Source organism: Pan troglodytes, chromosome 18 (genome assembly GCF_028858775.2).
Source record: "Pan troglodytes isolate AG18354 chromosome 18, NHGRI_mPanTro3-v2.0_pri, whole genome shotgun sequence".
Taxonomy (NCBI): Eukaryota; Metazoa; Chordata; class Mammalia; order Primates; family Hominidae; genus Pan; species Pan troglodytes.
The window spans coordinates 53,810,352-53,838,318 of record NC_072416.2 but is presented as its reverse complement, the minus strand read 5'-3'; the positions used below and the strand labels follow the sequence as shown (position 1 = coordinate 53,838,318).

Below are 27,967 nucleotides of genomic sequence, written 5' to 3'. Positions count from 1 at the left end.
GCAGGTTATACAGGTCTTGCAGTATGGAAATGGTATAAAGTCTCCTTTTTGAGTGAGCATGTTAAAGTAAAAAGAGTGCTTCATTTAAAGAAAACTGTTCATAGAAGTACAGACGATATGCTGATGAGGCAAAAAACCATTATATTAGTGTGAGAATAAGTGAGGTTCCAGAAACACTGCATATGCCCAGGCTGCAGTGGAGAATGTCGTAGAATCCTGGATTCATAGAGTGTGGAGCCACGGTGAAGGGTGCGTGAGAGAGCCCCTCCCCCATAGCCACCCCCTGCCTTTCCACAAGGAATTCCCAAATGTCAACCAGTGGATTCTCAGACTTCTGTCTCCCAGTTCAGTGTTCTCCACCACAAAATCTGCACCTGATCAATCCCATGGTTCAAAGACAAAGCTGAGTGAGGGGCCCAGCAGGACATGGGCTTGGTGCGCCCAATGCCTGCTCTAATACGAGCTTTCCATATATCTGCTGAGTAAACTGATGGAGGTGGAGAGGTTTGGGGGAGTTCATTTGAAGCCCCCAGATATGCTCACTCTCCCAAGTCCTACCCCCTGCTTAGAAGTTAAGGCCAGTTCCTCTGATTTTACTTTCCACATCATATAGTTCCACATGGGTAACCAGAGGGTGTTCCCCAGGGAAAACAATAATATCCCCCCCCGCCCCCCACCACCCAACTGCCACTTAAACAAGAGACGTATTGCTTACAGCTGAAGTGTTGCAGGGGAGTTATATGTATTAAGCAAAAATTAGATCTATTGTAAGGCTTGGTAGGCCCCAGCCTCACCCGTCACAATCTGCAGAGTCATCATGAAGCAGAAAAAGGTGTCAGAGGCTGCAGCCAGACCCAGGCAAAACCTAGGAGTGGCCAAAAAATTCTGTTTGCACAATTGGCTGGTGTCACAAGCGGGCATGTGATTGAGCAGTGGTTCAGGAGAAGAACTAATCCTTATCTTTTATATTTTGTGAACACAGCACCACAAAATCTTCATAGGCCAAGAACCAGGGCTGTTTCCCAGGTTGCAAAGGTCAGCTGACTAGGGCAACAGGGCAGGATGGTTAACAGGCATGCGCATGCGTGCACATGTGTGTGCGTGTGTGTGTTGTGCTGAGTGAGTGGGACTAGCCTTGCTTTCTACTTAGGAGGACCACCCAGATTGTCCCTTGTGGATAGAGATAGGGATGCTTTTTATTAGCATGCAGTTTATCAGCCAGATTTCTGTCCTGGATAAAAGTAAGGGAGGAACCCTAAAGCTCAGGTCAACCTTTGTAGAGTCAGTTAGCTCTGGGGACTGATTCTCATGCTGTCAGAGCATCCTCATTCCCATCACAGAATGCCCCTCACCAGCCTGCACGTGGCTAGAATGAGTGCTAATGAGCATGCCTTTTTGAATTTGGGTCTCCAGAAGCTTCATTTCAGCTACAACTCATGGCCTTGGGCAAGAATCCATCAGCAGCTCTGGGACTGTCATGTGATTTATGGCTGCTGGTTGCCCAATCTTTCCTGATGTCAATAGTGGTCTGGCCTGGACAAGGGCAGGCTTGCCAAGTGACATTGGGAAAATAGAACATAGCTCCCCAGGTACCTGGTACATGGCTCCCATCTTTGTCCCTTCCTTCCTTTCTTCCTTCCTTCCTTCCTCTCTCTCTTTCTTTCTTTCTTTGTCTCTCTCTGTCTTTCTTCTTCTTCTTCCTCTTCTTCTTTCTTCCCTCCTTCTCCTTCTTCTCCTTCTTCTTTTTCTTCTTCTTCCTTTCTCCTTATTCTTGTAGAGATAGGGTCTTACTATGTTTCCCAGGTTGGTCTTGAACTCCTCTCTCAAGCAATCTTCCCACCTTGGCCTGCCAAAGTGCTAGGATTACCGAGCGGGAAGGGTTGCCACAGTGCCCAGCCTCCCCTGGCTATTTCTATCCCTTCAGCCCTACCATGCTAAGCCTGCGTCAATGAGCTGACAAGGCAATTTGCCTTAGATAAGGCTACTGATTAGAATAACTTCCTGATGTATAAAAGCAAGAGAAATGGCTGCCAGCCACCCTGTGCTGGAAGGCAGAAGCCTCAAGTTCTGGTTCTGACTTTGCCATTGAGTCGCTGTGTGACCTTAGGCAATCCCTCCCCATCTCTGGGCCTTAGTTTCTTTTGGGAATAAATAACGGAATTGAGTTGAGCCTATGTATTAGTCTACGTAGGCTGCCAGAAGAAAATATCACAGACTGGGTGGCTTAAACAACAGAAATCAATTTAAGATCGTGAGACAGCATTAATCTCACGGGGTTATTTTGAGAACTGAGATCCTGCATACAAAACTCTCGGCATAGTGTTTGCCACACAGTAAGCTCTCAGTAAATATTTGTCAATGAATGTATGAAGAAATAAAAGTGGAAAATGCAAATAAGTAAAACACTGACAAGATTACAGCCAGGAAATGGCTGTTGTAATTCTAATTAGAGATATAGACTTCCAGTATTTTCCTATGCAAATAAAGACATATGTTACTACCAAAACGGAACCATATTATACCTATCTAGATTTTCAAAAATATTTCATTATTTCATTGAAATATAAGTCACATGTCATAAAGTTTACCTTTTTAAAGTGTACAATCTAGTGGTTTTTAGTATATTCCCAAAGTTGTGCTAACATCATCACTATTTAATCCCAGGACATTTTTACCACCCCTCAGATAAAACTCATGCCCATTAGCAGTCACTCCTCATCCCCGTCTCTTTCCCCTTCCCCAGACCCTGTCAAACACTTTCTGTCTCCATGGATTTGACTATTTTGGAAATTACATATAAAAAGCATCATATGACATATGGCCTTTTGTGGCTGGCTTCTTTCCTTTACCATGATGTTTTCCAGCTTCCTCCATGTTGTAGCATGTTCTTCTTATGGCTGGATGATATGCCTCTGCACGAATACACCACACTTCATTTACACATTCATCAGGTCATGGACATGCGGGTTGTGCCCACTTTTTGACTAGGATGAATGACACTGCTCTTTGTGTACAAGTTTTGTGTGGACATGCTTTCAGTTCTCTTCGGTAGACACCTAGGAGGGGAATTGCTGGGTCATATGGAAACTCTGTGTTGAACTTTTTGAGGAACTGCCTACACTGCGCAACAGTTTATAACCTGTTATTTTCTCCTTTCACAATGCATCCTGTCTTCATTGTTAATAAATAGCTGTGCACATCACTATTTTGAGTGAATACATCGTATTTCCTTAGCCAGCGGTACCACAGTGTGTTTAGTGAATTCCCTATTGTTGGACATTTAATAATCCCATGAAAGAGGCTTTGAGTGACTTCCTTGTGTCCCCAGCAGCTTGTAAATGACAGTTTTCCAGGTGTGCCCACAGCACTCTGTATCCCCTTAATTTGGTGATTTCACATTGCCTTGACATCACCCCTACTGCTCCTCCACCCCATCTGTCTTGTCTACAATGGTGAGCCCCTTGAGAAGCTGAACCATGTCTTGAATTGGTCTTTGTATCCATTATACATGGCCAGGTGCCAAGCATTTTGGTAAATTTCACAAAATGGATGGGTACTTGGATGGATGGATGATTACAGCCAGGGACTATGGGGGGACGGAGTTCATTTTTACATTCTGTCCAAAAATCCCTGCTTTGGAAAGTAGTGAGTTCTCTGACACCGATGGTGTGTGACAGGAGGCTGGGCCAGTTGGCAGGATATTGTGAAGCTAATTCAGGCCTCAGAAAGGGTACTCGATGAAATTTAAGATCGCTTCCAAGCTCGAGAGCCTGGAAAGCTATGAAAACACAAGCCCTGGGAGCTGAGATATGTCCTAACTTACCCAGCTGAGCTGTGAGGTGTGAGTGGCTCTAACATTTTCCAGTTGTTTCTGAGGACCTCAGATCAAAGCTTCCCTTTGCCTAAAAGCATCTGCCTGCTGGTGTGGGCCCTTGGGGGCCGTCACAGTGCACTGAGGTTAGAGTCCTGCAAGGGTGAACCCTTATGTAACAAGTAGTTGGGCAAGTTTACAGCTCTCTGTCATCTGAGAATAGAGTCCAGACTGGTTTGATGAAAGAGGGTAAACTGTGGGTGGGCGTGGCTTGAGGCCCCACTAGAAGCCCAGGGAGATCTGAGGAAAGGGAGGGCTTTTCTGATCTCTCCCAATTAGAGGATTAGGCAATTGGCAGCGCAGGGCGGTAACTCTGGGCGGGGCTGGGCTCCAGGGCTGGATAGCACAGTCCCTCTGAGCTGCACCGAGACCTCGCAGGCCCCGGGAACTGTCGCCCTTCCACGATGTGGCTCCGTGCCTTTATCCTGGCCACTCTCTCTGCTTCCGCGGCTTGGGGTGAGTCCTTCTGAAATCAAATATGCGGGGCACTTTTTGAAATCCCTGTACTGGGCCGAGGTGGGCGCAGATGCGTAGAAAGGCAAAGACACAACAGGTCCGGCTCTGCGGCGGGGCGCGACTTCCATATTAGGACTTGGACTTGGAGCAGCTGAGCTCGGCCAGCCTGGCCCGCGCGGAGACGCAGGGAGGGTGAACATCCTGAGATCGCCCTGTACTGCTCGCCCAAATGCAGGCCGACAGCCGGCCCACCTCAGGCCGCACACACGAGAAATTTAGGCAGCTCAGTTTGCTGTCCCTTAATTAGTCCCCTTACGGCTGGATCACGGAGAGCGGCTCAACATAATATTAAGAGCATCGACTCTGGAGCCAGAGTGCGTGGGTTCGAGTCCCCGCTGGGCGCTTCCTCGCTGTGTGTCCTTAGGCAAGGGACTGCGCTATTCCGTGCTTGGGTTACCCCCTCTCTGAAACAGAGGTGGCAGTGCTGCCTACCTCACTGGGCTTTGGTGAGGAGGAAATGGGTGGTTGTTTCTAAAGCACTCTTGGCAGCGCCTGGTATGTAGAAAGCACGAAAAAGGGGTGGATAAATAAAGGCGTTGTTTAAAAACGTAGTGTATGAATAGAAAATTTGAGCTGTGGTCAGGCCACTGTATCAGGACCTCTTGCCATTAAAAAGACAGTTTCTTACTCATGTTCTCAACAGGAGGGGGACACCAGTGCGCGGGGCACAAGGGGAAGCAGCAGAGCCTGGGGAGGGGACAGGGCGGATCTGAGGCCAAGGGGCTTTTACTGTGGCTTCCAAGGATAGAAGAGGAAAGGCAGGGCAGGCAGGCTGAGGACTGGCGAGTTGGGATACTTCAGGGGCTCTGGGGCACAGGGGCTGTTCCTAATTGTTTTGTACCTAGCCCTGGCATGATTAGGGCAGGTGGGTAGTGGCCAGGGCATGGCAACCCGATCAAAGAGGCGGTTGGGGTGTGGGCTCCGGGGTGGCTGCACCCTGGGAGGGACAGTTTCTCCAAGGTCAGCAAAGCCTCAGATGCCAGAGTATCAGAATACAGAAAACAAAACAGATGGTACATAGAGGGGTGCAGCGAGGGGCCTCGAAATACCCCTGGGCCATTTTATAGACAGAGAAACTGAGACTCACACAGGGAAATGTACTTGCTCAGGGTCAACCCGAAAATCATGCCTAGGTCTGTCTCTGGGTCCTGAATCCTGACAGCCCAGCCCCGTCTGCATCCTGTCTTCCTTCAGGCAGCCTGACACTGCGAGAGCTCTGGAACTGTGGGGAAGGGCAGAGGAAGAGAGGAAGCCTATTTGGAACTGAATGTTCCTTTACCTCTGGTTACTCCTGGCAATGCCATCCATTTCCTTCCTTACGAAGACCGTACAGGCTGCCTCCACTTCCTCAGTTTCCTCCTCTGTAAAATGGGGATGTTGATGCCTACCCAGCAAGGCTTATTTGAAGATTAATTTAAAAAACTGGAATGTATGCCTGGCACATAGTAGGTGCCCACCATGTTCATGCTTCATATAACATCAGCAGCAACTGGTCTTCTTCTCACACTTGTTTCTGCCTCCCCCCATTCACCCACTTTTTCACCCTTGGCAATCTGGCTGCCATCCACCTCATCCTGTTGAAGGGAATCCCTGAGCTAAGCATGACCAGCCTAGTGGTTTCTTCTCTGCCTCGACCATCCTCCACCTCCCTGAAGTCCTCAGCAATCTTAGCTGGTTCCTCGCCCTCTTGCTCCCTGGGCTTCAAAGACTTGGGAACGTTCTCTCTCCCCTACTCTGATGGATCTTTGGTCTTGGCCGTAGTGGTCCCTGTGTTTGACCTTTGTTTTTTTTCTCTTCCCTCTCACACTGGCATCTTCAATGAAGCCATACACATCCACCGTATGTACCCTCACAGTCCAGGAGAAGATTCTGCCCTGCTCCCTCACCAGGCTTCCTTCCAGCTTTGAAGTGCGCTCATCCTGTGGCATCATCTTGCCTGGATATCCCACTGACATCTCCACTGAGCCTGTGTAAACAGGGATCCAGCATTACAAGCCAGCTCTTTGGTCTTCTTTCCCTTCCATTTCCCCCACCTCTGGTCAGGGACCAAGTCTTTTCTTTTCCTTTCTTTTCTTTCCCTCCCTCCCTCACTCCCACTTGCCTGCCTGCCTGCCTTCCTTCCTTCCTTCCTTCCTTCCTTCCGTCCTTCCATCTTTCCTTTCCTTCTTTCCTTCTTCTCTCTCTCTGGAGGAGCCAGGATTACAGGCACATGCTACCACACCCAGCTAATTTTTGGATTTTCAGTAGAGAGGGGGTTTCACCATGTTGGCCAGGCTGGTCTTGAACTCCTGACCTCAAATGATCTGCCTGCCTTGGCCTCCCAAAGTGCTGGGATTACAGGTGAGCCACTGTGCCTGGTCTCCAAGTCTTTCAAAATACCTTTTAGACATCATCATATTTCTACATATTTTTTCTTTTTTTATTTAAAATTTTAAAATAATTAAGATGGGGGGGAGGATTTCAGGTGAAGACCGGAAATCCCATACAGTGCTGAAAAGGTGGAAATCACCAAGAAAACAGGCCACATGTAATGCCACCACCCATTGCTATGTCGATAAACATGCTTCCAAGGAAGTTCATCTCAGTATTATTTGTAATTAGCAACAACAACAAAAGAAAAGAAGCTAAATATTGACATTGCAGGGTTGGCTATTAATAAGATGAGACATGGATGCTGTTGTGTAACTGGGCTTTGCATAAGGAGTTTCCATTGTGATTGGATATTCCCCTTTAAGACCAAATCTGAATTGTTCTGTTCTGTTCTAGCCCCACACTTTGAGGGAGGTGTTGACGTCTTGTCTGTATCCAAAGCAGAGCAGCTGGGAGGACAAGAGGCTGGAAATCATTTCCTAGGAGGGAAGCTCAGACAAACTGAGGTGACTGGAGCCAGATAGGACCTGAGGGGTGGGCAGCAAGATCAAGTGTCTGAAAGGCCACAGGCTGCAGATCAGATCAGGCCAGTATAGTCCCATGACGGGTAGAACCAGAACTGATGCGGAGGCTGTGGGAAATGAATTTCAGCTCAGTGAGGAAACATTGTCTGTGCTGCAAGAATGGAGCAGACCTGCCCAGGGCCACCAGAAGAATCTTCCTTGACCTGATCACATCCTTTATCTGGAACGGTTCCTGCTGCTTATTTGTCCATTAAAGAAAACTCAAGCGCTTAGCCTGGCATTCTAAGACCTCCCTGACATGTGCGGTCTCATTCCAGGAATATTTTCCACTCCCCCCAGACTCCACCTGGTGCATGTGGGCCATGCCCCTTTCCCCAGGCAGGTTCTGCATTCTGCTGCTCTGAGCCTCAGCAAATTCCCTTCTCTCTGCTGTGTACCACTCCCTGCTTCTCATCTCCCCTCATTCAATCCTCCCCTGCCGAAGTCCCAGCTCCTCCATTATGCCCGCAATCAGAAGGCCTTGCCCCCTCTTCTAATTCCTAGACTGCGTTATGGGTACCTCTCCCAGGACATGGCCACTTCCTTCCCAGCTGTAGCTCCAGGTGTATATGTGACCCTTACCTATAATGGTCAGTGCTTGTGAGAATATGGGACACCCCTTTTTCATCGTCTCATCCAGCATGCGGCTCAGTGCCAGGATTCTAATGGATAAATGTTTCCAGAGGCTTCTAAGGGGGAAGCTAAATGTCTTGTTCTTTCCTAGTAGCTCTCCTTCTTGCATTTATTTTTAGCTGGATGTTTTTATGCCTCCAATTCTAATTTGCCCCTTAAACCAGCTCAATGGGTTAGGAAGGACATTGATCCTCATCCCTATTGTACATCAAGAGAAACTGAGGCCTAGAGGGTTTAGGTGACTTATTTAAGGTCACTCACTTAGAAAGCGGCAAACTCCACCTGGAATCCGGGTCCAGCCTTTTGCCTCTGATGCATCCTGACTTTTTCTCCATGTCCAGCAGGGCATCCGTCCTCGCCACCTGTGGTGGACACCGTGCATGGCAAAGTGCTGGGGAAGTTCGTCAGCTTAGAAGGATTTGCACAGCCTGTGGCCGTTTTCCTGGGAATCCCTTTTGCCAAGCCCCCTCTTGGACCCCTGAGGTTTACTCCACCGCAGCCTGCAGAACCGTGGAGCTTTGTGAAGAATGCCACCTCGTACCCTCCTATGTAAGCTGCGGCATGTGTCCTTGGGGATGTTCACCTCAAAGTGACGCAGGAAGGAGTCAAGGCAGTCCCCTGATGGGCTGATCCTTTGCTCTGGAATCCTTAAGCTCATTGTAGATCCTTAAGAACATTCCAGAACTCTCACAGCATTCTGGAGTCCATTATTTAACACATGTTTATTGAGCACCTGCTGTGTGCCAGGCGTGTTTTGGGTTTTTGGGATCCATTAGTGAAAAAGCAAAGATCCCTAGGTTCATGGAGCGTGCATTCTAGCAGGGGGAGACAGATAAGAACAATATGCAAATTACTCCGTGGATTATGTGATATGATAGAACAGGAAAAGTGCCTTGGAAACAAAGAAGCAGTTAAGCAGGTGAGGGAGATCAGAAGGAAGGATCCCATGAATTCTGCTGTCTTGAATTTTGACATAGTAGGGTAGAGAAGTGGGCCAGGAGGTGTGTGGGTGGCAAGTGCTCAACTCTCAGGTGTGCCTATTCCTGAGGAGAACAATGGAAGGTGTGTACATTCACCCTGGCCAAGCTGGGAAGAAGAGCCCAAAGGTTCTAATTGGCCTCACCATCACTCCCCAGGGTAGGAAGGACCCTACAGACATCAGAGCAGACCCTGCTCATCTCGGCAGCCAGGTGTTCGGAGGCTTTCCAGCAGCCCACCACTGGCCGCCTTCTTTTCTTCCCTTTTTAAAAAAATAATGTTTACTGTTTTTATTTTCTGAGTGCAAATGTAATATATACTTATTACAGAAAATTCAGGGAATACAGAGAAAGAAAAGTAAGAAAATTAAGATCACATACAATATTCCACCACCCAGAGAGAACAACTATCAATATTTTAGATGGTAAAGTATTATGATGTAATATATTGTTTGTATTCCAGTTTTTTTGCCTGTTGCTATACTTTCTTTCTTTAAAAGGGAATGCTATATTGAGATAATTTGGATGCCTGCTTTGCTCATTTATAAGTATATCATGAGCATAATTCCATGCCATTAAATAGCACAGCCTGGTATTAAAAGCTGCATTACATTGGGTATTGAACCATAATTAATTTCCCCAAGCTTTTATTTGGGGTCATTAAGTTATATATGATGTTTTTAATAATATAACATCATGAATGTGAAACATTTATGCACATTCATGAATAGTTTAGGATAACTTCTCAGAAATGACATTTCTGAGTCAAAGAGTATATATCTCTTGTTTGATTTCCCTCCCAAAATATTCCAACTACACTCCTCCCATTGATGTATGAACATCTCCATTTGGCAGACTCTTGGCAATGCTTGGGATTATTAAAAATATTTTTGGCTATTGTATAGGCAAAATAATAATAACAATACCAGCAATATTATTTTCCTCTTTGATTTGCATTTATCTGAAGACCAGTGAGTTCTTTTTTCCTTTCTTCACATTGGAATGTCTTATTATTATTATTATTATTATTATTATTATTATTGTTATTCCTCTTGCACTTGGTGATCTTAGGAAAATCTCCCAGGATGGAATCAAGAAGTCATCTTTGCTGGCTCTGATTCTGTCACTTGAGAGCTGTGTCATCCCAGAGCCTGAGTGACTCAGTTTCCTCATGTACCTAGTGGGGGCGGTGATGACTGCCTTTTGGTACATTGAGATCTGGGACTGTTGCTTATAATATACTTGTGTATAAGCACCACATGGCATGGATCTACCTGGCTATGTAAACTTGGTCAGGTTCTCTAACCTGCTTAGGCTTCAGTTTTCTCATCTGTAAAATGGAGATAATAGAACCTACCTAATGGGACTAGTCTGAGGCTTAAATGAGTTAATATACAAAAGGTACTTAAAACAGTGCCTGGAACACTGGGAGAACTAAATAACTATTACCAGTGTTCATCTATGTTGTATCCTTGAGATCTTTCATCAGGGCAACACAACAGCAACTGCCTGGGAGAGGCAGATGGTAGAATCTTGGCATGTCAGGGCTGCAAGACTCGTAGAAATCACTCTGCTCACTTAGACCTGGCAGATTGGGACCCAGAGTGTAAAAGGAATTCACCCAAGGTCACCCCATAAATGCATGGGAGAGACAAAACTAGAGCATAATTCTCCTGATGTTGTCCCACAAAGATTTCACCCCTGAGCTATTGTGAGAAATGTCACCTCCCAGGGAGGATCAGTGTATTGGTGGTCTCCCCTCCTTGATGCTGGGAGTTCCAAAGGCTCTGGAAAGGGAAGAGGTGTGAAGCCCTTCTCACTCTGCTTGGTCTTAGGAGACCTTAGTGAGTCCCAGCGCCCCCACCTGAAGCCCCTGATAGCCTCCTACCCACTACAATGTCGTGAGTCTGTAAATATCAAGTCCATTTCCAGGCTTAAACCTCCCAGTCCAAGGCGCTGCCGTAGAACACACCTCGCTTAGATCTGGCTGAACTTCAGGGGTTCTTCTTTCCCCCTCCCCAGGTGCACCCAAGATCCCAAGGCGGGGCAGTTACTCTCAGAGCTATTTACAAACCGAAAAGAGAACATTCCTCTCAAGCTTTCTGAAGACTGTCTTTACCTCAATATTTACACTCCTGCTGACTTGACCAAGAAAAACAGGCTGCCGGTAAGTTGTGGGACCCCCTGGTCAAGGCGTGTCAGCGCCAGTACCCCGCATCTTCTGGGGCAGAATGGAAGGGGGTGAAGGCAGCTTGGGGAGGGAGCTGCACAGGCCAGGATTGTTTCAGAGACCCCAGGGCCTCCACAGGAAACACTGGTTTTCCACACATCAGTTTACCCTCGTGACATAGGCACTCTGGGGGAGTTTGTTTTGCATGTTTAATGAACATCTTAATTGTTCCAAGTTCCCTCATGCTAATAGAAGGATGAGAATGATTACTTTTAGTTACTAGATTAAAAATCTGATACCAAGATTGGGTAAGACATGATTTTCAATGTTAGTGGTGGAAGGAACTTAGAGAAAAGCCAACACCCCAACTCTTCCTTTTCAGAGAGAGAAACTGAGGCCCAGACAGGGAAGGGGAGGTCACCCAGTAGGGTAGTTTTGGCTCAAGTCTTCTGATCTTCACATCAGTGCTTTTGACATGGAGTAGGGCATTGAGCTTGTATGTGGCCTTTCTCCAGCACACCAACATTCATCTGGGGTAACTTTCACTGTCCAGGTACGGATGTTGGGGGTGGAGCCTGGACAATCCCAGAAGCTCTTCCTTTTGCCTTTGGCCAAATAGCTGGGATTTCTTTTTGTACCTAATTTCCCTCCCTAATTGTCTTGGCAAAGGCTGATGACCCAGTGAGTCAGAATTTCCCAAATAAATGAAGGGCAGGACATGGGGCAGCCCGCCAGCTGCAGGTTGGAGGGTGGGGAGGGTCTGCTGGCAAAGGAGGTACCCAGGGTGAAAAAACAAGGGGTGTTGTGTCTAGCCAGTCTCCCAGGGGCACCGTGGCATGGTGCCTAGGAGTGGGGGAGCAGGTCTGCGAACGTGGGACTAGAAGTTGGCCCTACATGTGCTTTGTGAGACACAGGAAGTGGGAGAAAGGTTTACTCATTCATTCATTCATTCATTCATTCATTCTTCTATTGTGTACTCAGTGCCCCATATACACAGTTAGACCTGGGGCTTCAGGGAAAGGCGGAACATGAATCCACTCCACACAGCCCCTGCCTTCAAGGATCTTGCCTTCTGGGATGTAGAGACATATCCTCCCTTCAGCACTTTATTGCAGGCCAGCCCTCAGGCTCAGTCTTCACACAAAGATGAATGCACATTCAATCCCTCCCCAGGAGGCAGGCAGGGATTAGAGTTGTGGGAGAAACAAGGGCTCTGGGAACCTGGAGGCAGGAGAACCTCCAGGAATGGCCACAGGCTCTAGAACTACACGGTCTGGGTTTAAATCCTGGTTCTGCTTTTGACTAGCTGAGAGACTTGGGAGTTTCTTAACTTCTCTAAGCCTCTGTTTCCTCAAAATGGGAATCATCACATATGATCAGTCAAGGGTGACCACTAAGTGTGATCTCAGTCCCTGGCTAAAAAGGCAGAGGCAGGCTCATACCCCTGCCCTAACAGTGGAGTCATTGCACTGTGGCCGGCGCCTGCAGTGTGCTGGGCAGCTCAACATGTGGACTCTGGAGGCAGACTGCCTGGGTTAAAGTCCTGCTGCTACCACTTTTGAGTTGTAGGACCTTGGGCAGGTTAAGTGCCTCCATTTTCCCACCTGGATAATGGGACATTATTAGTACCTACCCAATGTATAGTTTATTTTACTGTGCTTAGAACAGCACTTGGGACATAGTTTATGTTACGAGTTCTTTTATATTTCATGAATAATATTATTACAATATTATTATTTTAGCCACTCTCACTTCTTCCCCACTATGTGGACTTTTAAAATGCAAGAATCATGCATGAGGAATTGTACCCACTCTCATCCTCCGGTATTAGCAGAGTCCCTGGCACATGCTAAGTTCTCGACAGTGTTAGTCCATTGACTGAAGGCATCCTGAAGTGGGTGGGTTTTAGTCTGGGTTCTGCAGGGTGGATAGGATTTGGGGATGCAGAGGCATAAGGAGGCATTTGAGGAAGAGACACCATCACAGGCACGTGTGCTTCTCGAGACAATCATTCATTCACAGAGAAGTTTACTTCACCATGAGAGAGTTAACTGAGATGAAGCTGAGATACAAGGGCTGCCCCATGGGTACGCTGAGTGCATGAATAGTCCAGGCTTCAGGGTGATGGGAGTGAGGGGGAGAAGAGGACATCCTTAGCCTTTGCTATGCCCATGATGATGTTCTCAGCATCAAGAGCCTTTCGGGGAGGAGGCACTGGAGGCTGGGTAGAAAGGAAGGGACAGCCAGGGTATGTGCAGTAGGGTGGTGGCTTGGGTCCCAGTTGGGAGAATTATGCAGGAGAGAGATTGCCTTTTGCAAAGTTGCTGGGAGCTGGTGAACTTTGGATAGCATCCTCCTTCAGCTGTAACCAACAGGTAGGTCACCAAACAAGACATCTTCTGAGTGCTCCCTGGCTCTGTGTCCTGTAACTGGTATGTTGCTTCCTCTCTGCCCAGGTGATGGTGTGGATCCACGGAGGGGGGCTGATGGTGGGTGCGGCATCAACCTATGATGGGCTGGCCCTTGCTGCCCATGAAAACGTGGTGGTGGTGACCATTCAATATCGCCTGGGCATCTGGGGATTCTTCAGGTAAGAAATTGGACTCTCCTCACTGCACCTTTGGCCCCCAGAACGAGGATGCTAGGACCCAGCTCTGGTCATGCCAGCCCTCAGGGGTGCTTAGCTAGGTTCCACAGTAAGGCATCCAAGCCCCTTCATAATTGGACACTACCTACCCTCTCACTACCCAGCCACTCATCCACTTGCCTCTGAGCTTTTGTATGTGCTGTTCCCTCTGCCTGGAATGCTTATTCTATCCGAAGAACACCTCTTCATCCTGCAAGACCCAGCCCCCAGTTACCTCCACTGAAAGACTCATCTCCTCTTCACCTATGTTTCTCCAGCACATTGCATTTCTCTGTCATGACACTTAGCAGGCAGCCCAGCAGGTGAAGGTTGACACATCTGACTTCTCATGGAAAGGAGGGAAGGGGCAGAGTCACAGAGGGAGCTCAGGGCATGTTGTGGGTGAAGGAATGGGGGCTGCAGATGGTGGGGTGTGGGAGCATCTGACCCCTTCCTGTAGGAGTGTTGGGACCCACTCACCCCGTTTTCTGCTTGAAATTTGGCAAGTGCGGGAAGCAAGGATGGAGTCTTCCCATCAGGTCTCCATGGGGACAGGAGTCAGATCTCCTTCAAGGCGCAACTGCTATGAACCTTTTCTAAGGTTCTCCTCCTTCCATGCCAGTCAGGTTTCTTCCTGAACACGCCACTCAGTTGGTCTCATTGCGATCATCAATGACCTCCCCCTGCTGTCCACCCAACCTCTCAGGACCTCCCAGCAGCAGCAGATGGCCGCTCAGCCTCTGTGACATGCTTCCTTCCCAGCCCCTTTCCTGGTCCCCCCTCTTCCCTGTCCACAGGCCTCTCTTGTCTCCCTCTCCCTCCTTACTAATTCCCAGTGATCCCAGGGAGCAGCCAGAGCCCCTGTTTCCAGCCCACCTCAGCTTTGAAGCCCACAGGCATCACTCACTGCCTCCTCCCCACCCCTGGCTGTCTAAAGGGCGCCCCACTCTTCCCAGGGACAAGTTGAATCCTTGACTCCCACTGCCCCTCCCCAACAGAGACCCCCTTCTCCTCCCACCACGCCTCCACTCAGCTGCTGCTGCCACATCCTCCCTTGGGCTCAGGAGAAGGCCTTGTGGGCAGCCCGGACTGTCTCTTTTCTCACAACTCTCTTGGCTCCGCCTTCAGAATCCACTCAGAGTCCACTACTTCGCACCTCCTCCCTGGCTCCTAGCCCAGCCAAAGCTCTCTGTCTGTCACCTTGATTATGATCTTTAACACTTTCAGATCTCTGCCACTATTATACGAGGCTGAGTCGCACAGTACCGAGAGTGATCACTTAACACATGCATTGAATCATGCAATGCCTCTGCACAAAACCCTGCGGGGGCTTCCCATGCTCCTTACCATGACAGCCGAAGTTCTTGCCAGGCCCCAGGGCCCTCTCTAGCTGCTCGTCCTGACCTACGCTTTCTTTCACTGGGCCCCAGGCCCTTTGCACTTGCTTTTTCTTCTGCCTGGAATTCCTTTCTTTGGATATTTACAAGGTTCATGTGCTCATTGTGCTTGTTTTATGAAGGTCTTTGCCTCCAAAACCTCAAATGTCACTGCCTCCAAAAGGCCTTCCCTGATTGGGATCTGAAATGGCACCCCCTGTCCCACTCCTGTTTTTTTCCTTACTCCATTGTATTTACCTCAGTGCACTTTGACTACCTGACATCATTATATTCTCTCTATGTATCTGTTTATCTGCTTGTGATCTGTAGTGGGAATTCAGTGTCATCACAGGTTTTGTCTGTTTTGCTCTCAGATGTGCTCTAGCTCGTAAGACAGCATCAGGCATACAGTAGATGCTCAGTAAATAGTTGCCAGTTGAGTGAATGTAGAACCATACATCACCACAATGCTGTACTAATGAAAGCAGGGTCTCAGAGATGCTGAAGCCCAGCCTTATTCTTAAGGGTTCACTGAGAACCCCTAGCCCCATCTGTGGTCCTGAAGGTCCTGCATGACATCTCTGCTCCCCACCCTCAACCTGTTCTCTTCCTCACAGCACAGGGGATGAACACAGCCCGGGGAACTGGGGTCACCTGGACCAGCTGGCTGCCCTGCGCTGGGTCCAGGACAACATTGCCAGCTTTGGAGGGAACCCAGGCTCTGTGACCATCTTTGGAGAGTCAGCGGGAGGAGAAAGTGTCTCTGTTCTTGTGAGTTTTCCTGGCACCGGGCCCAATCCCACGCTTGATGTGATGCAGATGAGACCTCTTGGACACCTGTCAATCCAGCTATGGATACCTCTGATTACAATACCTGGATTCAGGACTGGCCCTACTCACAGCCCAGCATCAGGGGGTAGAAAGCTAAAAACCAGCTCTCCTTGGCCCCCAGGAAGCTCAGAGCTCAGCTTAGTGTCCCGGGGCCATACGAATCTCCAGTTGCAGCCTGCAATGGAGGCATTCTCCTCTTCCAGCTTGGTTGAGCTCTTTCTCTCTCTCTCTCTCTTTCTCTCTCTCCTTCCCACTCATTTTAACCTAAGGACTCACATCCCTTCTCTTGGGAAGTAGGAATAGGCATAAATTATGAGTAAGGGCAGGCAGAGAGAAGAGGTGGACAGAGGTCATTGTTTGGCTAAACCAGACCTACATGTGGAGGGGACATGGACACTGAGCAGGCTGGGAATTCCTCTGGGGTGGTCTGATGGCTGGTCCATGCCCAAGAAGGAGGCAACAGTCTTTGTGACTGTGTGGTCCAGTGGGCTAGAGGAGGCAAGCAGAGGAAGGAGGGATGGAGCCGAGGATAGGGAGGGATGGGGCAGGGGTTGTGGGTCATAGACACAACCTCGGGTGTGAGGGGTCCTGCTGGGATTGGGGATTGGGTTCAGGAGACACTGGGGGATCTGGGATGAAAACCCAGATGAGAGGTGCTGGGAGCTGTAGGAAGACTTCCGCCTGCCTGGAGGTGGGCAGAGGGTCAGCCCACTACTGGATTCCTCAGTCCTGTGTTGGTTTTATAGTGGAATAGATCTAGCCTGGAAGAGTGAGTGAGTCACTGACCCCACTCCTGAGCATGAACTCTCCTCCCCTCCACTCTGCTGTCAGGTTTTGTCTCCATTGGCCAAGAACCTCTTCCACCGGGCCATTTCTGAGAGTGGCGTGGCCCTCACTTCTGTTCTGGTGAAGAAAGGTGATGTCAAGCCCTTGGCTAAGGTAGGTCTCCGGCTGGTACCTCTCCGGCTGGACACCCACACCCCCTTGGCTCTATGCTCCTGAATCCTCAGGGGTCTCTCTTGTGGTCGGTTGTAGCTAATGTTCTCCTAGAATCACTGAGGCACCAATGGCTGAGCAGGAAGGGCAAGGAGACACCTTGATCAGCGTCCCAGTTTCACAGCCCGGCAAACCGACACAGGGCTTGGAAGGGATTTGCCAAGGGCAGCAGGTGATCAGGGCAGAGCTGGGACTCCAGCTCATGGCCCTAGCAGCCAGTACAGTGCCCTGTCAGTGACCACACTCCTCCTATGTGCCAGGGCCTGGTGCCTTGTTGGGCAGTGATGGTGTCTTGTGTCTCTCAGGGTCTGCCTAATGGCTGGTAAGTGGAACAATCAGGATTTGAAAGCAGACAAGGAAATTCAGGATTCCATGTTCTCTATCCCAGCTCCACCTCACGTTTCTTGACACATTCAGCTTGAGATGATTATGTCCATTTCAATGGAGATAAGGTAGCAGAGATAAGAGATTACATAATTGATCCATGTTACAATTGAGATTAGTAACAGAGGCAACACTCCGTGGCACCTGGAACTCACACCCACGGGTCTACAGTATCTTCTGCTGCTCCCTGCCACTAGTACAAGTTGGGCTTGGTATAGAATGCCACTTTCCTCTTTGATGGAGGGAAGGGATGTCGCTCTTGAACTCTGTTGTTGCCTGTGATCTTTGCAGAAAATTGCTACCACTGCTGGGTGCAAAACCACCACCTCAGCTGTCATGGTTCACTGCCTGCGACAGAAGACGGAAGAGGAGCTCTTGGAGACGACATTGAAAATGGTAGTTTGACTGTTCCCGTAGCCCAAACCCTGTAAACTTGGTCCCAGACTTCTTCATTTCAGCTGTCCTCTTGTCCAGGGACAGTTACCTGGGACAGTTTCTCAACTCTCAGGAGTCTCAGTATCTGAATGGGGAATCTGATTTGTCCTTTCTTATTGTAAAATGCCACAAATGTAAAAAAAGAAAGTCAAAAAATAACATGATAAGAAATTGTGTAACAATCCCCAATCCTGACCAAAATTTAATATTTTGCCATTCTTGTTTTCAGATGTATTTTTAAGAAATTAAATGTTACATATTCCCAGGGGACACCATCATCCTGAATTTGGGGGATGGAGATATTAAGCTCAAAGATTTTCAGAAAGATGTCACAATTTATCTTGGTTGACTTAGAAACTGTCTGTATTAGACCTAGTGGTGGTCCAGTTTTCTAGATTTTCTGAGACTCTGACTCAGTTGTCATCCTAGGATAGTCATCCATCCACCCATTCGTTAATCCGTCTATCTATGATTGTCTTATCCATCTATCTGTTCACTAATTCATGCAATTCACTCATATCTTTTTATCACTCTAATGTCAACCTATTCATAACTTTGTATTTATCTATTTTCAATCCATCCACCATTCATGGATCATCCAGCCACCTTATATCTCAACTCCATCACCCATTCCTCCAAATCAACAATCCAGTTATCGCCTGTCTGCTAGTTTTCACCCATCTATTCATGTATCCATTCAATTCAACTGTACTCCATGTATTGACCAACTCCATCCATCCCTCCATTGATCCATCCATCCATCCATGCTAAGTATGTAGGGGTGGGTGTTAGAGGTAGAGAAACAGACATGGCATGTACACAGTCCCTGCTCTCAAGGAACTATCCAAAGAGAAACACATTCATATACTTTGCAGGTTGAGTATGGTGGCAGCACAGAGGGGAAGCATTCATTGTAGTCATCAGGGATGCTTCACAGAGAAGGCGGAGGAGCCAGATTTGAGACCAGACAGTGGAATTCGGAAGTTCATGCCCTTAATCCTGACTCCACCTTATCTTTCTTGAGAAATTCAGCTTTCAGATCATTGTGCCCATTTTAACAGAGGTAACAGAGACAGAGAAATTTTGTAATTGGCCCATGTTACAGTTCAAATTAGTCACAGAGGCAACACTGTGGGACGCAGAACCCACACCTGTGGGTCTAGAGTATCTTCTGCCGTCCCTGCTCCCTGCCATCCTCACATATTAGGACTTGGGGACCTTTAGGATTGTTGGATGGCCATGGCAGTCTCTCATCACAGGGAAGCCCAGGAGGACAAACACCCAGATGACACAGCACCCAGGGCCATTGGGAACTATTCCCTTTGAGGGGGAAGAGTGTGAATTCCAAGCTCAGGAGTAGCCTGGACTCTCTCTTTGGACCTGAGGCTACTCCTGGGTCCCAGGGCTGGCCTCTACCACTGGACTCTGCTTGTGTTTCCATGAGTGGAGTCCAATGTGGTCTTGGTGCTTAGGTCTTGGCTCAGGCTCTAAGTGACCAAAGTGTTCAAGGAATTAAAACACAACTGTTTTCTAACGCCTGGAAGGAGGCAAATATTCCAGCAATTCTGCATGTGGCATCAGAGGACCCAGCTTAAAAGGGAAGAGTTGAGTCTTTGGGAAAACCCATCCCTAAGATCCTGGAACATTCTTTTGAGTTTTTCTGAGATCTTGTGGAAGCACCTCCATGATTACGCACTGCCTGCAGTACACACATATGCAGACACACAGACAAACACACACACACACAGATACACACACAGAGAAACACATACAGACACACACACACAGAGACACACACAGACACCCACACACAAAGAGACACACACAGACACACTCACACACACACACACACACACACACACTCCTGGCTAGTGGGACTTCAATCCTTAATGGAGGGACCTGCACTGGTTACATCCTGAGCACAGGTCAAATCTGGGAACTACAGTGCAACACTACAGTCATTGCAATCTTGGTGAACACACACCAAAGAGAAACGTGGGGTAGGATGAGACTCAGTGAGCTTGCATGAGTCAGGGCTTTCTAATGGAGATGAGGAAACTCTCCCAAGTGCCTTGAACAGAAAAAGAAATGTGTTGCAATAGCATCCTCGTGTAAACTGAAAATCTCAGGAGTTGATGGCTTCAGGCATGGCTGGATCCAGATGATCATAGGATATTATTGAGAATCTACCATTCTCTATCCTTCAGCTTTGCACATCTCTGTGTTGGCTTCACTCTTAGGCAGATATATCTCCTGGGAAGGTTAAAGACAACAGCACTCTAGTTTTCTGTCCTATCTGCTTAAAAACCCTCTTTCTAAACAATTCCTGCAAAAGTTTTGGGGTAAACTCTATTGGATTTACATGGGTGTATGCCCATCCCTGAACTAATATTCATGTTCAGGGAGATGGAGCACCGCAGGTCGCATATAGATATACGAATTCACGGAGTGATGCGGGAAGAACCTGACACCTCTGTTGCCCCACTCACCCAGCTCAGTGTTCTCCTGGGAAGCCTCTCACCCACATCCTCTGCCTTTGTCTTCACAGAAATTCTTATCTCTGGACTTACAGGGAGACCCCAGAGAGGTAAGGACCTTTTGTTTCTGGATTACGGGTTTTGAGTCTTAGCACCTTTAAGCTCCAATTAACTGTGAGTGAAAGAATCATCTCTTGGGTAATTATAGTAACTCCTGTGTGTTTGCTGCTGAGGCCCAGAGAGGGATAGTGACTCACCGGGGTAACACAGCCGGGAAGACTAGTGGCTGGCCTGGAACCCATTTTCCTGACTCCCAGTCCAGTGCTCCCAGGCATCACCTCTGTGTGCCCTGGGCTCTGCCCACTCCCCTTCTTTTTTACATTTTCTGCTCCCCAAAATGGCACTGTAGGAGGAGGCTGAACCAGAACCTTCCACAATCAGGAGGCAGAGGTAACAGCGATGATTAGCCAAGGAGAGGGGAAGCCTAAATCTCAGTCCAAGGACACTCGCCTCCTCCCAGCACACAGGAAACTCCAACAGTATTCTCCCAATCTCCTCAACCCCACCCCCATCCCCACCTCCCAGTGGGTTGACAGTTTCTGGTGACATCACCTCTGCAGAATCTTACAATCCTGTCCTCTCTGCTGCCTCCCTGGAGATCACAGCACTCTCCTAAATGGTCATGGGCGGAGTACATAAGATTCACTCAGCAAAGATAATAAACACTTCCTATGTGCCAGGACTTTTTTAGGAGCTGGGGATATAGCAGTGAAAAAAGAAAGACTCCCTGCCCTCTTGGGACCTTCCATTACAGTACAAGGACAGTGCAATAAAAAAGCAAATCAAGTATGTATTGTTTGATGGTGTGCAGCATTAGGGTGTAGAGTTTGTGGGTGGCTTCAATTTAAGTAGCAGGATCAGGGAATGGTTCAATGAGAAGGTGGCATTTGAGCCAAGCTCTGGAGGAGGCAGGAAGCCAGCTGTCAGGAAACTGGAGAAGCCTATTCCAGGTGGAGGGAATAGTCACTGCAAAGACCCTGACGGAAGGGGCCAGTCTGGCTGGAGAGGACTGAGAGTGGCGACAGACTGGCTTGAGGCTACAGAGGTAATGGGCAGTGGGAGAGAGATCAATTAAAGTACTTGGATTTGGATTCAGAGCAAGATGGGAAGCCTTTGGAGGTTTTGAACAGAGGAGTCACATGATGTTAGATCTCACAAAGGTCTCTGTCTCTGGTGTTCAAATAGACTGTAGGAAAGGGGCAGAGTGGATGCAGTTGACCAGCTGGACAGCCACTGCATTGCCATAATCCAGGCAAGGGCTCCTGGCTGCTTAGACAGGGCTGTGGCAGTGGGGATGGGAGGAGTGGTTGGAGTCTGGATATCTTTGAAGGAATAGCTGACAGGATTTGCTGATGGACAGGATTCAAGGGGTAAGAAAGGGGGAGAAGTGGAGGACGCCCTGAGTTTTCTGACACAACAAGGTTGTGCCCACACAGGGCAGCCACTTGCAAACTCTAAGTGGACAACAATCACTTGTCATTGTTGCTGATGGCAGTCTTCCAGCATGGCTGTCACCCAACTGAGGTGCTCCCGTCTCTTGCCTCAACTTTTATCCTCTTCTACTTCACCTTCTCTCCCCATTTCCATGTCTCATGGTGCAGCCAGACTGGCCTTCCTTAACAGAATTAGAGCACGTCACCCCCACTTCTTAAAAGTCTGACCTTCCTTATGAGACAAATCCCCTTCCCTCCATGGAGTTAGTCCTTCAAAACACACCTGTGTGCACACTGTGTGCCAGACTGTGCAGAAGGTAGGCTCTGCACCTGTCCCTCCCTCTAGACCCTGCCCCACAGCATTTCTCCAAGCCCAGAACTCTTGGTTGTTTCTGGAATTTACCCTGCACAGTGACACCTATGTCCTTTTGCTCATGCAGTTCCCACTGTTTAGAAATTCTCACTCCTTTCCTCACCTGTCAATACCATTCACTGCCCAGAGCCCACCGCAGGCGGGCGGCACCTCCTCCACGTAGTCTGCCCTGTGTCTTCCTTCCAGAGGGGCTGCTCCTCTTGCTGGCCCCTCACGGCAGCCCTGCCTGAGCTGCACATCCTCTCAAGGAGGCTGGACTTGCACCCCAATCCTGTTCTTCATTGTCAGCCATATTGGATTAGGATCTGATCTTGTCCAGCTGGGTCTGGTCCACTTTTCAGAACATCTCCCCCAGGCAGTCCGAACTAGCTCGTCATTCATTGGCTTTTGTAGGCAGACCAAAGGTCCAGAAGCCATAGGGTCTCAAAGGCTAGGAATTGTCCAGTTCCATCTGATATCCAGAAGGGAAATATAGCCCATGGGGCATGGAACTGGGAAGATTCCACAGAGGACTGGTGTCTATGAGAGGGACCCACAGCAACCTTGCTAACAAGTAATACCTAACAGTTATTCAGCCTTTCCAGACACCAGGTGCTGTGCTAAGTATTTGACATGTGTTCAGCCATTTAATCCTCACAATAACTCACCTCTTCGATGAGAAAACTGAGGCCCAAAAAGATGAAACTCCCAGCCAGTAAGTAGTAGAGCCAGGCTTCAGATGCAGTTGATCTGGTTTCAAAGTCCACGCTCTATCTTAGCAACTACACCATTGTGACTAAATATGAAATATAACTGTACCCAGAACCAGCTACCCTGATGGCAACACATGAGTCGGGCTCTCTCTAATCTGTGACCATATAAAAATTATTCATCAAAGGTAAAACCTAAAATTAAGACATGGATCAATATACTGTGAGTTAATCACTGATTCTTTTACTCATGATTTTCTCTCTAGTAGGGAATCATGTCCTAGTCTAGGCTCCTTGAGTGACCGGGGTTCGGTACCTCCTCAAAGCCACCCGTGGATCAATAAGAGCTCTTGTTTAAATACAGATAGATAGCATAATCTCTTCCTCATTAATCATGGATTCTGTGTTTATAAATTCACCTGCTTGCTAAAATGTCCTTATAAACCCCAAATCGATACTGGTGGCACTTTCATGGTCACACACAGGCAGGTACAGAGCAGGGGAAGCTGGATTTGCATGATAGGCACGTTCCATCTGAGATCCGGCAAGGCAACCTCTCTCTTCTTGTTTCATCTCTGATGTTTACAGGTGTCCTCTTCGTGGTCTATTTAGTGCCATGTGTTCTGCATTTTTGTGCTTTTTGTAGTGATGTCACTGTTTAGAGCGATCCCAAGAGTAGCGCTGCTGTCTGGCGTTCCTGAGCTAAACAGGCTGTGCTGTGCCTTACGGGGAAGGCGCCTGTGTGAGACAAGCTTGGATGAGGCAGGAGCTGCAGTGCTGCTGGCCGTGCATTTGGTGTTGAAAAATCCACATAATAGCATGTTCAGAAAAAGGAGAAGGAAATTGGCCGATTCATACATGAGGCTGTGATGGAAAGGGCTAAAGTAACACCTATTGTGTGGGATAGAGCCGTGGAAGTCTCTTTCAACAGAAACCCACACATAAAAGAAGGTTGATGAAAATGTTGTGGCCAGAGGTTTGCAAGAACCTAACCCAGTATTTCCCCCTTGAGTGATGACCCTGTATTCTCTAATTCAGCACTCATGGGGGCTTTATCAGAAGCAACTGCCAGGACTACCGAAAATCAACTGTGGACACACAGAGGGAAATGCATGCACTTCAAATTGAAATATATAGACATGTAATTTTACATAGGTAATACATGTATTCCAATCTGAGTGAAGATTTCTTCCTCTCCTCATCACCTGAGCAGTGTCAGCCTCTGCCTGAAGTTCTGCCCCTGAGTCACGGAGACCTACCCCCCTAAGTTAGGATCCTGAGCATGTGCAGCCATGGCCCATGGCCATGCCGGTCTATGGTACTGGTCTCACCCTCAGACAGGCAGAGTTGGGGACATGGGTGTGACTAGGGAGGGAATCACAGGCGCTGCACTGCTCTCTCCCCAGAGTCAACTCCTTCTGGGCACTGTGATTGATGGGATGCTGCTGCTGAAAACACCTGAAGAGCTTCAAGCTGAAAGGAATTTCCACACTGTCCCCTACATGGTCGGAATTAACAAGCAGGAGTTTGGCTGGTTGATTCCAATGGTGAGAAGGCACACGTCTCTTGGAGGGACTCAACCACCCCCATCAGCCCTCCTGTCTCTGGTCCCAGGAATGCTTCCCTCTCCGAGCTGCACTCTGAGTCCTGGGCAGCTGTTCCCTTCAGCAGGAGTTAACATTTCCACGGAAATCTTCTCCAGGAGGGCACAGTTTTCACCGGGGTATCAGGGTCCTGGGATTCCCTCTCCCCAGACTCTCTTATTGTCTTCCTATTGAAGAATCCTGAAGTGTGTGTGCTGGGAGGGCCAGTAGAGAAAATAACTGTGCAGATGGGAAAACTGAGGGGGCCTAGAAGGGGGAAGGAGTTGAGGAGTCCGGAGAAGCAGTCGGGGGCTTCCTGGCTTCCCACCTCAGGCTGGGTGTGCGTAGTTCCCCTGAAAATCACTCATGCTCTTCATCACCTCATTGAAAATATCCAAAGAAAGTGGCTTCTTCTTGAGTTACCATTGACTTCTAGGGAACAGCAGAAATCAGGTTCTACTAAGAGAGTGGAGGGTCAGAGGAAGATGAGGATGGAAAAGCTACCTAATCGGGTGCTATGCTCAATACCTGGTAACAAAATAATCTATACAGCAAACTCCAGAGACCCAAATTACCCATGATCAAACCTGCACAGGTACCCCCAAACCTAAAATAAAAGTTGGAAACAGATAAATGGAAAAAGTAATTGAGTTCTAAAAGTAAAGAAGTGTTCTCCTTCCAGTTGAAGATAAACAAAACTGACCCTGGTTAAAGCAGTAGGACAGATTTATTCAGTAATATGATTGCAATAGGGGAAATAGTCCAGCGTGGACTGGACTCACATCCCCGAAACAAAAGCCTGATGATGTTTCATAGGCCAGGTGTGCCAAGGGAAACACACTGTGGTCTATGGGGAGAGGCTTGGTTCATGTGACTAGACCGCCTGGATGTCTTCATCCTGGCTCACCTGGGGCAGAAACAAACTCCTCTTATCTTTAGGACAGGAAGCCATGCATTAGACCGCAGGAAGAACCCACTGAAGTCAGGCTCTACTCTTTCCACAGGGACTGGGAAGATCAGGAGTGAGCTCCCTGAATGTTTGCATTGCAAAGAGAAGGCTCTCAGGTCCTCAAGGAAATGGGGTTGGGTGGTAGATTCACATCCCAAAGGGCAGAGAAAGTGTTTATCATTGCAGGCTTCTAAAGTAACTGCTCTAGTTGGGTTCGGGGACCTGGCTGCTTCTCTCCAGGTTTTGGCTGGAGCAGAGTAAATTGTCCTGGCAGGGTTGAGCCTTCGCAGGCAGTTATGTTAAGGATACTGGGGTCATTCTAGGGACACAGCCTTAAGCTGCTAGAAGCAATGCTAGAGATTGGTCGAGTCCCTGAGTGCAGAGGTTTGGGAAGAGTTGCTATGTGAGTAGAGATGTGCAGTTTGCCCCTCTGAAGGATTTCAGAGGTTATACCAAAGACCAAAGCCACGAAGACAGGATCTAAGGCTTTCAGTGTCATCTGTGACAGGTGGGGGTACTAGGGAGGTCTACATCCTCTTCCCCAGAGCCCTCTATTCCACACTGGCCTGGCAGACACCTTGCGTCTCCATGTCACTGACCACTGTAGGGATCCCAGCCACAGACACACACACACACACGCGCACACACACACACTGCAAAACACTGCCACAGCTTCTCTGAAATTTTGTTTTTTGTTTTTTTTTTTTTTGTAAACTTTGCAATGCTTGACTTTCTGGATATAAGCCCATTTGATTCATTGATTTCACCCATTTCAGTAAAGACCCATGCCCTTAAAAGCCCCCATAATTAGAGGACTTTCAGACTGCATTGGTTTGGTTGGTTGGTCAGTTTGTTTCTTATCATTAATTCCCAATGATTCATAAATGCTGAACTTTTTTTTTTTTTTTTTTTTAGCAGTTGATGAGCTATCCACTCTCCGAAGAGAAACTGGACCAGAAGACAGCCATGTCACTCCTGTGGAAGTCCTATCCCCTTGTTGTAAGAGTCTAGGAATCATGGGAATTGGCTGAGACCCAGAGAGGGACAAGGACTTGCCCAAATCATAGAGCAATTAAATGGCAGATTGAAGACTGGGGCCTGAGGGTTTCCCCCATCTTTCCACCTTTCCCACTTCACTTTCCACCCTAGCGGGGAGTTGCACAGGGCTTATGGGGTTCACCATTGAGGCAGGACTTTCTGGTGGGCTGGAGAAGCTGCATCGCTCACCAGGGGCTGGTGGTCACCTTTTGATCTATTTCAGTTCATTGCTAAGGAACTGATTCCAGAAGCCACTGAGAAATACTTAGGAGGAACAGATGACCCTGTCAAAAAGAAAGACCTGTTCCTGCACTTGATAGCAGATGTGATGTTCGGTGTCCCATCTGTGACTGTGGCCCGGAACCACAGAGGTGAGTCCCAGAGGTCGAACGGGAGGGACACAAACCCCACGAGCTTCTGTATCTGACCCACCTACCTCCCAGCATAGACAGACATGGAAACAGCTGAGGGTCAGGCCTCAAAGGCTGATTCCATATGGCATGGGATGAGGTGCTGTCTTATTTTGGTTTATGCCAGCAGAAGACTGTGAGAAAAAAAAATCCAGAGGCAAGTGGTTTTTTTAAGGTAATGATCCCAGATAACAGCAGTAGGGAGGTGGGGAAGTGAGAGAGGAAAGAGATGGAATCCAATCCAAGATGCGTTGTCAAGGGAGTATCCACTGTGGACAACTGGAGCGGGGAAACTCAAGGAAACACCGAGAATACAGGGCTCAGGGGCATCCCATCTGAGTGGCAAGGGAGCCGGGTATTTATTCACCAGCTTCTACTTGTCATTGGTTGAAGGCTCTTGCAAGGAGTTGTTTATTCCCTGTGACTTCGACCTGCTGCACACAAGGGCAGAGTAGTCTCTTGTGACCAGACAAAGGCCTCAGGCTGGGAGCTGCAGATGCTGGAGGTGGAAGTCAGGCTGGCATGCCCAGGAAGAGGGGATATAGGTGAGATCCTGACAGCATCTGCTGCAAGGGCTCCATGCCTGGAGTTATCATGGGACATAGGGCTGCTGTAGGACAAATATTGAAAGATGAGTCGTGGAAGGGTTTTAAGGTCTGAGCCGGCTGCAAACAAGTTTGTTAAGTATTGGAGCTGGATAAAAAGTGGGAGCCCTGCATGGGATCCAGAGGATTGTCCAGGACCAAGAAGGCCAGAGAGAGGAGCCAGGGCGGGTGTGGGGGAGGTGGTCTGTAGAATGGCAATGTCTGAGGCTGGCTTTTATGCATCTCAGTGCGTGCAGTAGCATGCAAGCACAGGGCAAGGGCAGGGTCTATACAGGACCTTCTACCACTGACCCAAGGCTGTGTGGGTGGGGCATGACGTTAGGGATGTGTGTGCTCACCTAGAGAGGAGTGTCTGTTCCTGCGTGCCAGCTAGAGGAGGTTCACAGGATTCTTTTTCTTCCAGCTCTCATTCGCCTAGTCTGCAAGCTAGGAAATGTCCTCTCTCTAACCATGCTGGAAGGGTTTTTAAATTTAGAACTTCATAAGCATGATAAAAACTAGCTAACGCTTAACTAGCAGGTGCCCTGACACACCTTTGCACAGGAAGGGGCAGGTGCTCATAACCCTCATTTCTTCACAGGGTCCTGATAAAAACCTTTAAC

General features: G+C 48.3%; 1 protein-coding gene across 5 annotated transcripts in view; it reads left to right on the top strand.

The window, feature by feature from the left end:
- The first annotated feature begins 4,092 nt into the window (after nt 1–4,092).
- The window catches only part of LOC750069 (liver carboxylesterase 1-like), a 29,620-nt gene continuing 5,745 nt past the window's right edge, over nt 4,093–27,967 (top strand). The window contains exons 1-11 of one of the 5 annotated variants that reach the window (XM_024349411.3): nt 4,093–4,327; nt 8,298–8,502; nt 10,953–11,097; nt 13,557–13,690; nt 15,720–15,873; nt 16,765–16,872; nt 17,605–17,709; nt 20,297–20,335; nt 24,187–24,327; nt 26,228–26,311; nt 26,574–26,721. In XM_024349411.3, coding sequence (XP_024205179.2) covers nt 4,276–4,327; nt 8,298–8,502; nt 10,953–11,097; nt 13,557–13,690; nt 15,720–15,873; nt 16,765–16,872; nt 17,605–17,709; nt 20,297–20,335; nt 24,187–24,327; nt 26,228–26,311; nt 26,574–26,721 — 1,315 coding nt within the window. In that variant the 5' untranslated portion in view covers nt 4,093–4,275. 5 annotated transcript variants of the gene reach the window in all.